Below are 15,328 nucleotides of genomic sequence, written 5' to 3' on the forward strand. Positions count from 1 at the left end.
GAGTCAAACAAAACTGTTCAGTGTTGGTCCCGCACAGCTCTCCTCCCCTGGCGAGCCCTGAGCCTTTTTGCCATGTACCGTATTAGTCTGGGCTACAGCTTGGGGCTCCTAGGACATTCAGCAGCCCCTATCCGTCCAGCTCTGCGCCCACTCGTGTGACTGGTGGCGGATGCTCTCTGCGGAGCACAAAGTGGGGGCGGCCGGCCTGGGCTCAGATGGATCGGAGGCTGATTGCACTCAGTCATCAACGACTCACAGCGAAACTTGTCTTCGTGACAATCGGTTTTAATTGTTCATTTGAAAAAGCAAACGGGGACTGGCCCTGCTGCACGGGCCTGGCCTCTGCCTCCCTGGGAACGCTGGCTGGGATTTCCGAAAGCACAGAGGGGAGTGAGGGGCCCGAGACCCAGTGAAATTCCAGGGTGCAGGGAGGCTACCCCTCCACCCCCCAAACCCTTTTAAAGTGGGGGTTAAGGTACCTGGCTGAGGATCCTACAAACGGCAGGTAGAATCCATTCCCACAGCACGTGGAAATCCAGTCCAGCTTCTCCGTTATTCCCAGAGGCTCCGCAACCGGGGGAAGCCTCCCCACTTTAAGGCTAACGCTTACTTGGGGGAGTTAATGCGCCTCAGCTGTGGGAGCCCCCGTTATCTCCCGGTCTGGATTTCCATGCCTGGCTGGAGTGGACTCTGCAAGGGGATCCTTATTGTCTGGGCTGAGCCTGTCTGATCACACAGGACCATACCCAGTCCAGGCGGGCTAGCGCTCTGGGAAATGGTGCACCAAAATTGGTGGCACGGACGTGGTCCCCAGCAGACATCGGGGCAGCCAGGGAACGTGGCCGGCTGGATTCAGACATGGGCAGCAAGCAGGGGATTAGGAGTGGCTTCCAGCTCGGAGGATGAGCCCTCTGCAGCCAGTAGGGTGACCAGACAGCGAGTGTGAAAAATCGGGACGGGGGTGGGGGGTAATAGGAGCCTATATAAGAAAAAGCCCCAAATATCAGGACTGTCCCTATCAAATCGGGACATCTGGTCACCCTAGCAGCCAGAGAGACCCACAGGCGGCCACTGCCTCCTGGGTTCAAGTACCGCATGCTTGGAAATAACACTGGCCCCAGGCTACTGGGTCCTTGACACAGCGCCCGAGCCCAAGAGACAGACGCCAACGTCAAATCTCCCCTGGAAGGTCAGGGGTGATCGGAGGATCAGCACTACGAGGAGGACCTGGTTCCGAGTCTACAGCTTGGGACTGGAGTATTTGGGTCTGGGCCTTGGGACTCAGCTTGGCTCACGAATGCAGCAGAGAGAGGAGGGGAGGGAGCAGGGGGAAGGGTGCTACTGGCACTAGTACTGCGGAGAAGTGGGGGAGTTCCACCCCGGATCACTGCCCCTGGGTCCCCTCCTCTCCCAGTGCTGTTCCCGGCGCACACAGGCTGTGCCGGAGAGTTGGCCGAGGAGCTCCCGCGTGATGGGACGGGGTTGTAGCAGGGGGCGGCTGTCTCGCGGGAGGGCCTCAGTTCTTGAACGCAGGCTGGTCGTAGATATGGTGGGTGTTGTACCTCTTCACTGTCACCGGGTCCTGCTTATCCATTATCTCTGCGCTCTCGGAAATGTCCGAACTGCCGAAGGAAGGGTGGACAGCGGCTCAGGGGGGCTCCATGCGGGGTGCTCTGAGGAGTGGGGCGGGGCAAACCTAACCCCCTGGGTCAGATACAGTCAGAGCTCTGCCCATTGTTGCTGTGAGCGACTCCGTTACAAGTCAGTTTCTCTCCCCCCGACCCTTCCAGTTATCCCCAGTTACCCCTCAGTGGGCTGGGCTCCTTCGCGGACCTCAAGGACTGGGACTCAGGGTATCTCCGCACAGGCCCAGAGGTGAATAAACACAGCACATGGGACGACCTTCACAGGCTTCTCCCCTTACAGTGAATTCAGTCCAGGTTTGAATCTTCACGAGAGCACCTGGCTTTAACATCCCATCTGAGCCCCGGTACCTCTCCCGAGCCCCTGCAGCCTGCACTATTCTGGGGCAGGAGAGGAATTAATGAGCTGGGGATCCGGAGCCAGGTGTGCTGAAATCAGAGCCACGCTGGCCGTGCGAACCACGGCAGACGCATCTCCCCCGCAGGGTGCGTCTAGCCTGCAGTCCCGGGGGGTGATTTTCCCGAGCCAGCTTTAACGGACTTAGCTCAGGTCCTGGAGAAACAATGTCCCAGCAGCACAAGGTTCAGCGCAGGGTGTGCGAACCTGACGGGAACCCTGGATAATTCCTGGCAGGACTTAGTTCCCGCATCTACCACCGGGAGGGTCCCAGCTGGTGACCTTCCCCTGCTATGGGAGTGTAGGGCTGGAGGGGGTTAGGGGAAGGATCGGGTGGGACTGAGAGACAGGAAGGGTTCTGATCAGCACCCAGGCCCTGCCCATCCGCCCCCTGGATGTGGAGCTCACCATCCGTAGACCAGCGCGGCGATGAAGCAGGCAAGCAGGACGGCCAGGAGGATGGAGAGGATGGTGGTGATGACGATCATACCAGCGCTGCGCCTTCTGGGCCAGGTGTCAATGCGGGCAGGGTCCTTCCCTGGAAAAGAGAGTGGGGGGAGGGGAAACAGTCACTGGCAGGGACCCCCCCCGGGCAGGAGGGGAGAGAACTCCGAGCACATGAATAACTCCCCTAATCTCGTGGGTGTCATGGGACCAGTCGTGCTTAAAGTTAAGAAGGTGGCAGGGTGGCCTAGTGGATAAAGCACAGGGCTGGGACTCAGGAGAGTTCTAGTCCCAGCTCCATCACTGACCTGCTGGGTGACCTTAGGCAAGTCATTTCACCACCCTGTGCCTCAGTTTCCCCATCTGTAGGAGAAGGACACTAGCCTCCTTTGTGCAGGGCTTTAAGATCTGGTGGGGAAAAGCACTAGACAAGAGGGGCATTATAAGTCCCCGGACCAGGGCCATAGAGATGAACGCAGACATGTCCCGTTCTAGCCATTTAGACTCTTCCCTGGCCCCACTCACAGCGGTGTCTGAGCCCCTGACACTCACAACACCCCTGTGCGGCAGGGCAGGGCGATTATCCCCAGAGTTCAGGTGGGGACTGGGGCTCAGAGAGGCTGAGTGACTTGCCCGAGGTCACACATGGAGCCTGCGGCAGAGCTAGGAACTGAGCCCAGCTCGCCAAGCCACCATTCTTCCCCCGCTCCAGACGCTCCTCCTCTTTTTGTGTGGCCGTCCCACTCCACCCGCTTCCCACAAAACCTCTCTGGCCTGGCCGATTGCCCGGGCCAAACGTGCCTCCCACCGGAACCTGCTAATGCTTCACCTCCTCGGCCGCATGCGGCGTGACCCTCTCCTTTCCCTGCCGGCCTGGGGCAGTCCGAACCCGGCGCCCCCTGCGTCTCCCGGTGGCTGAGCTGTACGGGCAGTTACCTGTTTTCAGCGTGATCGGGGCTGACCACTTTGTCTCGGCCTTGGGGCCAGTTGCAGGACTCATCGCAAGGAACTTCACTCTGGGAAGAGAGAAAAGGGAAGAGGACATGGAAATGCACAGGCTGGGGGCTCAAGGTCACAAGGGGGCGCAGGAAGCAGCAGGGGAGAGGGAAGGGGTGAGCCTGTGGCAGGCTCTGTTCCCAGCAGCGCCAACCCCAAGCCTGCAAAAATCAAGAGATAGGGCGGGGCGGGAAATGAGTTAAGAGGCCTGATTCTTAGCTGGCACAAACTGGCATCGCTCTCTCAAAGTCACTGGGGTTACCCCAGTTTGCACCAGCTCCAGATCTGCCCTTGTACCCCATGAGGATCATCACCCATCCCTGTGGACAACGAGGAGAGGTAGATGGAGGAATACCTTGGGAACACAACGGGCCTAAGAGGTAAATCAACAGGAACACATGGTGGCAGACATGAAATTTACGAGGTCTAGGCACCACTGATGCCCTCCAAATAGCGCGGAAGTGACAGATGGGCTCTGGGCTGGCTCTGTGCAGAGGGGGATCTCCCCTCGCCCCCTCGCTGGACGGGAGACTCTATGGGATTTCACTGCAATACGGACAGCACAGACCCATAGAAATCACAGAACTGGAAGGGACCTCGAGAGGTCATCCAGTCCAGCCCCCTGCACTCAAGGCAGGACTATGTATTATCTAGACCATCCCTGACAGGTGTTTGTCCAACCTGTTCTTAAAAATCCCCAATGATGGAGATTCCACAATCTCCCTAGGCAATTTATTCCAGTGCTTAACCACCCTGACAGGAAGTTTTTCCTAATGTCCAACCTAAACCGCCCTTGGTGCAATTTAAGCCCATTGCTTCTTGTCCTATCCTCAGAGGTTAAGAAAAATAATTTTTCTCCCTCCTCCTTGTAACAACCTTTTATGTACTTGAAAACTGTTATCATGTCCCCTCTCAGTCTTCTCTTCTCCAGACTAAACAAACCCAATTCTTTCAATCTTCCCTCAGAGGTCATGTTTCCTAGACCTTTAATAATTTTTGTTGCTCTTCTCTGGACTTTCTCCAATTTGTCCACATCTTTCCTGAAATGTGGCACCCAGAACTGGACACAATACTATAGATGAGGCCTAATCAGTGCGGAGTAGAACAGAAGAATTATTTCTCGTGTCTTGCTTACAACACTCCTGCTAATACATCCCAGAATGATGTTCGCTTTTTTTGCAAGTGTTACACTGTTGACTCATATTTAGCTTGTGATCCACTATGACCCCCAGATCCCTTTCTGCAGTACTCCTTCCTAGGCAGCCATTTCCCATTTTGTATGTGTGCAACTGAGTGTTCCTACCTAAGGGGAGTACTTTGCATTTGTCCTTATTGAATTTCATCCTGTTTACTTCAGACCATTTCTCCAGTTTGTCCAGATCATTTTGAATTTTAATCCTATCCTCCAAAGCACGTGCAACCCCTCCCAGCTTGGTATCGTCTGCAAACTTTATAAGTGTATCTCTATGTCGTTATCTAAATCATTGATGAAGATATTGAACAGAACCAGAACCAGAACTGATCCCTGCGGGACCCCACTCGGTATGCCCTTCCAGCATGACTGTGAACCACTGTTAACTACTCTCTGGGAACAGTTTTTCAACCATTTATGAACCCACCTTACAGGAGCTCTATCTAGGTTATATTTTCCTAGTTTGTTTATGAGACAATCATGCGAGACAGTATCAAAAGCTTTACTAAAGTCAAGATATACCACATCTACCGCTTCCCCCCATCCACAAGGCGTGTTACCCTGTCAATGTGGGGTCATGTGTCAAATGTGGGGCTGGAAGGGGCCTCAAGGGGTCACATCCAGGCCACCCCCTGGCTCTGAGGCAGGATGAAGCGTACCTAGATCTCTTGTGCTGCCCCGGGATTAGCACATGAACACGGCAGCCCAGCCAGTGCTGCTCACCTGTAGGGCCCCGGGCCAGGCAGGGGGCCGTTGCAATCTGGTCTTGATGTGTCCGAAACGCACCCGATTTCGTTCCCGACGCGCAGCACCGTGATCTGGCCCGAGCTCTTTTCACATGGGTAGTTGAAGGAGGAGGTGCCCATGGTCATGTACTGGGGGTTCTCTGGGAACTTCTGGAAGGAAGGGAGGCTTTGCAGGGAGGTGGGTCTGGTGAAACTGGATATCGCTGCAGGGACAACGGTGAAAAGCAAGTGAAACGCTTTACTCCTGATTTACAACAGTGGGAGAAGAGACTTCAATGGAGTGACACCCGTGTAAGCTAGAGGAGAATGAAGTCTTTGGACACCAATGGACTCTCTCCAGAGTTACGGAAACAATACGGATCAAACTGGGCTCCAAAGGGTTGGAGGAGTGGCAGTAGGAGAGGAGCCCCTGTTCCCTGCCTGGCCCAGATTCATGAGCCATCCCACCCTGTAGGCCACTCAACATCTAGCCAGGTGGCAAGGACTTTCAGCCACTTCCCACTGTGGTGGGACTTGTCCCAGTGGGTTTAAGGCAAAAGCTTCAGTCTTCTAACCCCCTGAGCCATCCATCCCCGAGAATGGCACACTTATTGCATGGAAAGGACATTTTCTTTTTTACACAACATAACTTATCTGTGGAACTCATTGCCACAGGAAATTATTGAGGCAGAGAGCCCAGTAAGGCTGGGGCAAAAATTGGCACCCATAGGGACTCTAAGGAGGGTGACACATGGAGAGAAAGCGCCTGCTCTCCCAGCTCGATGATATTGCACAATTAAGTGCCTGTTCTGAAGCGACTGGCTCTGGCAGGGAATGGCTCCAATGCACAGATCTGTCGCATTGCTAAGAGCAGTCAGAGGCCAAAAAGGAGCTCTCCTTCCATCAGCCAGAGTCTTGGCTGCGCCTCCAGCCACCTTGGCTCCTCGCCCCTGGATCAAGGCACTGTTTTCCCTTAGGGAGTGGCTGATTCTTCCATGCAGTGCTCACAGGGAACACGCCACAGGCAGCTCCGTGGGCCTGTGCCCCACCCGTCTGTCTCTGTCTGGGCCTGCTGCATCTCTGCAGGCCAGCACTTGCCTTCCCCTGCAGCCTTCTCCAGGGACATCCCCAGTCTCCAATCAGAGGGAGCTGGCAGCAGGAGTACGGGCAGGATCTCTAGCCAACAAGGGCTCTGCGGGGCAGGGTGGAGAGGCCCGTTCCTGTCTGCCCATCGCCAGCCAGTCAGGGCTCCCGGGCAGGGCCAGGCTTCCCAGTGCCTCGGCTGAGCTGTGGAGTGGGGGCCTGATACCCAGCGTACACTCAGTACAAAGCCCCCGGGGCCATGTCAGTAGCCCCGGCAATCCCAGACCCTTCTGCTGAGCCAAGCGCATCCCGTGCGCAGGAACGACACCTACCGCTACTGAGGGAAACCACCAACCAGATCTCATCGGTGTCGCTAACAGTCTCGTTGAAGACACAGCGGGGCTGCTCCAGCACGAAGGTGGAAGAAGTGATGTTCCCTTCTAGCGCCAGGGCAGTGATTGCAGGCTCATACTCAATGGTGGCGACTGCAGAAAGCCAGGGAGATAGACCATGAGTCGGAGCAGGCTGGTAGACAGCCACTTACCTTCTACTCTCTGAGCTGGCCGGTCACTGTGGGGGCAGAAATGCAGGAGCAAACCTCACGATGCCTCTGAAACTCAGGCTGCAGGTGAACTGGGCTGGCAAGCTGATGACAGCAAGGGGGAGAGAGCATGGCCTAGTGAACAGAGCGCTGGAACTGAGGAGAGCTGGATTCTATTCCCAGCTCTGACCTTGGGCAGTCACTTCCCCTCTCTGTGCCTCACTTTCCCCATCTGCCAACTGGGGCTGAGGACACTGAACTCCTCTGTAAAGCGCTTTGAGGTCTAGGGATGCGACGTGCTGGATGAGGGGAAGGTGTAATGATGACTTTCCCTTGGTGGCTGCAATATGTGCTCCAGGAGCTAAAAATTTGCTTAAAAAAAAAAAAGCAAACAAAGTCTTCAGGCCCTCCAGTTGCACAGAAAACCTTCCAGCTGTGACCCAGACATACAGTGACGCACTGCTGCCTGCCCAAGGCCTGGGCTTAGGGTGACCAGATGTCCCGATTTTATAGGGACAGTCCCGATTTCCCGAAGCAAATCGCCCCCTGGCTGGGGAGGTGGGATGGGGGTTTCTGTGGGGGAGAGCGGTCTAGGGTGACCAGATGTCCCGATTTTATAGGGACAGTCCCGATTTCCCGAAGCAAATCGCCCCCTGGCTGGGGAGGTGGGATGGGGGTTTCTGTGGGGGAGAGCGGTCTAGGGTGACCAGATGTCCCAATTTTATAGGGACAGTCCCGATTTTTGGGTCTTTTTCTTATATAGGCTCCTATTACCCCCCACCCCCGTCCCGATTTTTCATATTTGCTGTCTGGTCACCCTACCTGGGCCACACACACACACAAACTGCACCTAGAGTGGTTTCTAAATCAGTTGAATTAAAACACTGACACTCCTCTTAACCTGGATGAAGAGTGACTATTATTGATATAGCTTCACGTGGAAACAAGCCAGTTTAGAAACCAATTTAGTGGAATTGGTGCAACTTGTGTTGCCCAGGCCTGAGTTTGACATCAGCCTGAAACAGTGGCTCTGAGAGAGATGCAGACGGTCTCTATTAATTCCAATGTGCTGTTCACTCTGAAGCCTAATGAAATCACGAGCATCCTACTGGGAGTGGGGGGTCTCATTTGGCACCATTAGTAGGTGGAGTTTGGCTTGTGGGTGGAGCTTGGGACAGTACAACCCAATTTTATATATATTTCCCCCCTGCTAGTTTGACTGACTGCAGCAGCAAGAACGAAATGGAGACGGGTTACGAAGGTAGAAATCCCGCTCTCCAGCTGGATGGAATCAGCAGTAACTGCAATGAAGCTGGTGGCATTCAGCTGATGCAAGGGAAAACACTATCAAGCTCAATTACTTAGATTGTAAACTCTGGGGCAGGGACCACCTTTTTGTTTGGTGTTTGTACAGCACCTGGCATCTCGCTGCCAATGCTGGGGGACTACGAGGCAGGACACCTGAGCTCAGGAGGGGCACATGTACTGCGGGCTGGGACCATGCTAGGGTGACCAGACAGCAAGTGTGAAAAATCGGGACAAGGGGTGGGGAGTAATAGGCGCCTATATAAAACAAAGCCCCAAATATCAGGACTGTCCCTATAACATTGGGACATCTGGTCACTCTAGGTCATGCACACACCCAGAGAGGCAGCTAGATCGAGCCGCGTGACCTCTTGGCGTCAGATTCCCCATCAGTAGCATGGGGATAGAACCAGCCACCTCTGGGCATGTGGGGAGGGCTAATCACAGAGTTCTGGCCATGACCAATGCTGTGGGTCATGACCTTATCGTTAATGAGCAGGAGGAACGCGCTGAGGGTGACCAGACAGCAAGTGTGAAAAATCGGGATGGGGTGGGGTTAATAGGTGCCTATGTAAGACAAAGCCCCAAATATCGGGACCGTCCCTATAAAACTGGGATATCTGGTCACCCTAGACCTGCTCTCTCCCGCAGAAACCCCCATCCCACCTCCCCAGCCAGGGGGCGATTTGCTTCCAATACGGCAGAACTTTGAGCCTCACACGGATCTGTATAGAGGCACCCGTGGGTGCCTGATGCACTGTGGACTTGATCGTGTTCACACTAGCATCATATTCTGCAAATAGCCCCCCTTCCCCCCCAACCGATTGCCCCATGCTGCGATTTCCCAGCGTGGGTCCAATGTCAGACGCCTGCATCTGTCTGAGCTCGGCCGGCCGGTCCACGGCTCGGGCGTCGTTCTGCGGGTTCAGCTGCTAACAGCGTGGCCGGGGGGATTAGACCTGCGGCTGAGCGCCCGGCGCGGCTCAGGGAGGATTTCGCTCAGTAAACACGCCCCAAGCCGAGTCGTCGCCTTGCTGCTTGCCAGCACCTGGCTCCCGTCAGCGGTGCTGCCTTGGGGAGAGGGCTGGTTGCTGACGGGGGTCGCAGGCCGGCCCGGCGTGAATGGATCCTTGCCTGGTTCCAAGGCATTCCCAGCTCCATCATTCAGAATCCCCCCTGCGTCGCCCTCCTCAGCAGGCTGCAGCACCCGGCCGCATCCCCAAGACTCACCTTGGCCTCGCACGGGGCAGGTGGCGGTGGCCAGCAGGAGTAGTGCCAGCAGGAGGGGCATCCTGGCGGCACTGGTGGAGCGGGGCTCTCGGCGGCTCGGCAGCTGGCGCGGTAGTGCCGAGAGGATCGCTGGCTGAACGGTCTCTGTGTCCCGGCCCCTGTGGGTCCCGCCTGTACCCTCCCCTCTCCTGGACACCTGCATTCCTCTCTTCTCCTCCGAGAGCTGACAGCAAACAGGTCAGGCCAGTTTCTTGGGGCGCGTTTGCTGTGCATGAGTGCGCGCCGGGCTTGGCAGCGCCAGGGACGGGGGCATCGCTGGAGAGAGCTGTCCTGTAGCGCCCTCCCTGGGCCAGCTGCCTGGGGGCACCGATCTGACATTGCATAGAGATAGGAGCCTGGCTCCCCCTTTAACACCAGGCCAGCGTCAGGGAGTACTCAAGGTGGCCCTGGTTTGCTCCAGCATGTCTCTCTCCTCTCTCCCTTCCTACCTGTTATGTAGCACCAGCCTCCTCTCTGCCCTTCCAAACAATCCCCTCCCCACATGGTGCAAGAGCCCACCCCCTGCGGCTTCTGTCTCTCCAGCTCATCAGCTGCAAACACAGATGGCCAGATTCTGATCTCTGTGACGCTGGCACATATATGAAGTGACTTCTCTCCCCTCCGGATTTAAACTGGTGCAACTGAGGGCTCGTCTACACTGCAGCTGCGCCGCTGTAGCACTTCAGCGTAAACACTACCTCCCCTTGGCGTAGATAATCCCCCTCCCCGAGAGGCGGTCGCGAGGTCAATGGAAGAATTCTTCCGTCAACCTAGCCCTGTCTGCACCAGGGGTTAGGTCGGCTTAACTCCAGCGCTCAGGGCTGTGGGTTTTTCACACTCCTGAGCGACACAGCTGGGTCCACCGGGCCTGCGAGCAGCAGCGCACAGAACCAGACTCTGATCTCCCTTACCCCGGGTAAATCCACGGCAGCCGGCGTAGAACTGGGTAAGTGAGATCAGATTCGATCCCAATATGTCTGCACCTCTTAATTCCTCTGCTCTTATTATATTTACTGCAGAGCAGAATTGAGGGGACACCGTTTGCATGATAGATGCGAAGTCAGGTTGCATTGTATTCCCCACTCAACGTCTGCCCGGCATCACTAGCGTCATGAGACCGTTGGGTCGCCATGCACTGGCCTGGCACACGATGGGGCTTCACCCTTCCTTAATGGGCCATTGGCATGGGGGTGATTACACCAGGCATGGCGGACAGGGAATCCGCAGGAGCGGGAAGCAGGACTGGTGGGGAGGAAGGCAGCTCAGGGGGTAACTCTGGATTGAACACAATCAAGTCAAGAGGAGTGGCTGACAAAAGAAACTGTGATTGATTGGAAGAGAAAAGCTAGTGGGTGAGTCACAGCTACCTGATGTGGGATCGGTCACTCCATAAGAACGGCCCTACTGGGTCAGACCTAAGGTCCATCCCTTCCAGTATCCTGTCCTCCGACAGTGGCCCCTGCAGTCCAATCCCAGGTGCCCGGAGTCTTTCCCTGGTGGCAGGTTGCCCCGTAGTTGTAGGGTTTCTTGCACAGCCCTCTGAAGCGGCTGCTGCTGGTGACTGTCGGAGGCAGGACGCGGGAAGAACTTTGGAGATGTCGCCACCTAAGGCTCAGAGAGAGGCTGGGGTTCCCAGCTGCCCAGCAGGGCCCAGGCGGAGCGCTCTCAGCACAGAGGACATCCCATGGACTTACTGTACGTCCTGAGGATAAGGTGCTGAGTCCCCCAGTTCCCACTGCCTTGAAGGCACTTGGAAGTTGTGACAGGCAACAGTCCTTCCAGATGCCCCTTCTGCACGGCCGCTGTCCTCTGCTCCCCCTGGTCTGGTTCTTGTAAGAAGCCACTCCCAGGCCAGACGGCTTTAACCTGAGATTCCCCCTGTGAATTCCTCATTTGCTAAATAGAGCGATTAGTCTTTAGCCCCTTGCACTCCCCCTGAATTCCACGGTCCCACAGCCCTCGCTTTGGGCCTGTGTGCCTCTCTGGGTGTGGTCCCCCTTCTCTGGTCAGGGTCTCACAGCCCTCCCTCTGGGCCTATATGCCGCTCTGGGTGTGGTCCCCTTCTCCGGTCGGGGTCCCACAGCCCTCCCTCCGGGCCTATGTGCCGCTCTGGGTGTAGTCCCCCTTCTCCGGTCGGGGTCCCACAGCCCTCCCTCCGGGTCTATGTGCCGCTCTGGGTGTGGTCCCCCTTCTCCGGTCGGGGTCCCACAGCCCTCCCTCCGGGTCTATGTGCCGCTCTGGGTGTGGTCCCCTTCTCCGGTCGGGGTCCCACAGCCCTCCCTCCGGGTCTATGTGCTGCTCTGGGTGTGGTCCCCCTTCTCCGGTCGGGGTCCCACAGCCCTCCCTCCGGGTCTATGGGCCGCTCTGGGTGTGGTCCCCCTTCTCCGGTCGGGGTCCCACAGCCCTCCCTCTGGGCCTATATGCCTCTCTGGGTGTGGTCCCCCTTCTCCGGTCGGGGTCCCACAGCCCTCCCTCTGGGCCTGTGTGCCGCTCTGGGTGTGGTCCCCCTTCTCCGGTCGGGGTCCCACAGCCCTCCTTCTGGGTCTATGTGCCGCTCTGGGTGTGGTCCTCCTTCTCCGGTCAGGGTCTCACAGCCCTCCCTCTGGGCCTGTGTGCCGCTGGGTGTGGTCCCCCTTCTCCGGTCAGGGTCCCACAGCCCTCCCTCTGGGTCTATGTGCCTCTCTGGGTGTGGTCCCCCTTCTCTGGTTGGGGTCCCACAGCCCTCCCTCTGGGCCTGTGTGCCGCTCTGGGTGTGGTCCCCCTTCTCCGATCGGGGTCCCACAGCCCTCCCTCCGGGTCTATGGGCCGCTCTGGGTGTGGTCCCCCTTCTCCGGTCGGGGTCCCACAGCCCTCCCTCTGGGCCTATATGCCTCTCTGGGTGTGGTCCCCCTTCTCAGAGGCAGGCTGTAGCCCTTGATCAGCGTCTCTGAGCTGGCTCCCTTTGAATTCTCTCCTTCCCCTCCGGGCAGCCCCCTGTCTGCTCACCCTCTCTCCCTCTGGCTTGCTGCAGGCTTCTTTCACATCACTAGGCCTGGGCCTGATTTAGCCACATGCCCTGGCTGTGATGATGCGCCCCATCTGGGGAGGAGCGCTGAGTGAGGGGCAGGTGGGGCTGGACCCATTACCTCTGAAAGGGGCTGGTTACGCTATAGCAGAGGGCCGAACTGATGGCCAAGTGATAAACCCCCGCAGTCCAAGCCTTTGTAACTGACCTCACCAGGAGCAGAGTCAGAAAACTCCCTGCCCGCGTTGGAGGGATTTAGAAGAAAACAGCCTGGACCTGCGCCAGGCCCACCCCTCTGCAGAAAGGGGGTGAAAGCAAACACTGGGAACCAGACACCTGTGCGGGAGGAGACAAGTCTGAACAGCCCAGCCTGGGCTCGGCCGAGTCAGGGCAGCCCGCGCTGTGGCCGGCGAGGATGGCGGCTAATGGCTATGGCTCCTTCCCTCATTGTCACGCACTCGAGCTTAGGGTGTGGCCGGGTGAGAGGGGAGCCAGGCCAGATCTGCACCCAAAGCTTCAGACCCTTTTCCTCCATGTGCCTCCGGGTTTCCTGGCTCCAGCTAACCAGGAGGAAGGATGTTCTTAGGGCCTCATTGGCCGAGCTGGAAATCTGGTACCAAAGCCTGTTTTCAGCCGATTGCCAGCACGGTTTCTAGGGTAGAGCGGTGTCTCCTCGCTGTTCACGTCACCGAAGGGATACGCTGACTGTACAGAAAACATGCGGGAGGGCTTTCAGCCACAGGAACTCCGGTATTAACCAGCAGCCATCTCCGTGATGAAATAAGGCCCCTCACGCTCTGTCACGGAGTGTGGGGGAGTCAGGGCCCTGCACTCCCCACTTCCTGCGATTCACCGGGACTCTCAGCCAGTCAGTAACACAGGTTTATTAGACGACAGGAACACAGTCCAAAACAGAGCTTGTAGGGACAGGAAACAGGACCCCTCAGTCAGGTCCATCTTGGGGTGCGGGGGGTAGGGAGACCAGTCCCCCGTCTGGGTCTCCCTCCATTTCCGCCAGCTTCAAACTGACCCCCTCCATCAGTCTCCCCCCAGCCACGCCCCCTGGCTCCTCCTCCAGCCTTGTCCCTTTCCTGGGCCAGGGGGGCACCTGATCTCTTTGTTCTCCAACACCTTCAGCTTGCACCTTGCAGGGGAGGGGCCCAGGCCATCAGTTGCCAGGAGACAGGGTGTCGGCCATTCTCTGTGCAGACAGCATCACACTGGCCCTCTGCTCTGCAACAATCACACCCCCTTATCCCAGCCCCTAGATACTTAAGAAAGGCACAGGGGAAACTGAGGCACCCACACAGTATTCAGAGAAAACAGTAAGAACATTCCCACTTCGTCACAGGCTCTACCAGTGCTTGTGTGACCCACTGCTGTGTGTTGGGGTCCCGCTCTGTGCCTGGGCCGCAGGGGATCTGAGCCTGTAGCCGTCCCAGCTCATACGAGCAGCCCCTGCCTTTAGCTCCGGACGGCCCTGAAGAGCGCTGTGTAAACTCCACAACGTGTCTCTCTCACCAGCAGACGCTGAGCCAATAAAAGGCATTAGCACTGAACTCAAGCAGACAAGGTGGGTGTGGTAGTTCCACCCCCCCCCCCCCCCCCCCGTGCATTCCCCTGCTCGGGTCACTGAGCGCGTGAGCAAAGCTGACAGGCATCTCCCTTCCCAGCCCATGGAGAATCCGCACAGTGCTGGAGGGGTGAGGGACACACCTGACCATGAGTACACCTGGGCCGCTCCAACTGTGCCTGACTCAACTGCCGTCATACCCTGGTGGGGCAGAGCTACTTAGGGACGGCATGTGACAGCACCGGCGCCCTGCTCTCCCGCCCCTGGGAGGGGAGCCCGGTGGCTGCTCCCATCTCTGCTACACTCCGGGCTTGCTCCAGCGCTGGGGTGGAGGGAAGCAGCGCCTCCCCCTGGGCTCACAGGACTGGAGCAGTTCTCCGGCCCTGGGAAGGATCAGGTTTGTATCGGTCACACACAAACCGAGGAGAAAAGGTTTCCGGTGCTACTAAGCGAAACGTGCGGCCAGGCAGTCAGACACCTGCTGCTGGAGACCTTCTTGGAGCTCCGTTTAAGGCTGTTGACTTTATGTCTTTCCACACGTGATGCCGACCAATTGTGTTTTAAGGGTTATAAACGCTTTAGCATCTCAGCGGCTGCGGCCGCTAAATCATTATTGTCTGGAACGCGCCCTCCCGCCCCCCTTGCCTGATCCTTGTCCCCTAATTTCCTGCAACTGGGAAAATTTGAATCGATCAAGTTGAAAAAAAAAAATGCTTGAAGATAAACATTGAGCGTATCTGCTGAAATGATAACAAAATGCAGATTGAATTCTGCTCTGGCCTACCCATGTGACTAGTGGCACGGTGTACCTGGCTGCTTAGAGTAACTGGTCACCGACTAACAGGCGAAAGAGCAGAAAGCAGCTAGAGATATATACTCGCGGGGGGCGCGTAGGGTCAATAGGGGGGCTGCTGGCCTAGGATAGCTGGATTTATTAGAGGATTGCTGGTTAGGGCTACAGGCCAGATGCAAATCATAGAATATCAGGGTTGGAAGGGACCTCAGGAGGTCATCTAGTCCAGCCCCCTGCTCAAAGCAGGACTAATCCCCAACTAAATCATCCCAGCCAAATGTGTGTATGTGCGTGGGTTTGGTGTGTGTCCAGGTGTGAGTGTGTCCATGCATTGTGTGTGTGTCTGTGCATGGATGTGTGTGT

General features: G+C 57.0%; 1 protein-coding gene across 1 annotated transcript; it reads right to left on the reverse strand.

Annotated features, from left to right (window-relative positions):
• Positions 1-1,516: 1,516 nt before the first annotated feature.
• Positions 1,517-9,758, reverse strand: LOC135890685 (uroplakin-3b-like). Its single transcript, XM_065418076.1, has 6 exons — positions 9,557-9,758; positions 6,813-6,965; positions 5,396-5,621; positions 3,421-3,500; positions 2,449-2,578; positions 1,517-1,622 (listed from the first exon to the last, which is right to left on the reverse strand). The coding sequence occupies exons 1-6, from the start codon at positions 9,756-9,758 to the stop codon at positions 1,517-1,519; spliced, it is 897 nt and encodes a 298-aa protein (XP_065274148.1).
• Between the last annotated feature and the right edge of the window lie 5,570 nt (positions 9,759-15,328).

The sequence above is a fragment of the Emys orbicularis genome, chromosome 17 (assembly GCF_028017835.1).
Source record: "Emys orbicularis isolate rEmyOrb1 chromosome 17, rEmyOrb1.hap1, whole genome shotgun sequence".
Taxonomy (NCBI): Eukaryota; Metazoa; Chordata; order Testudines; family Emydidae; genus Emys; species Emys orbicularis.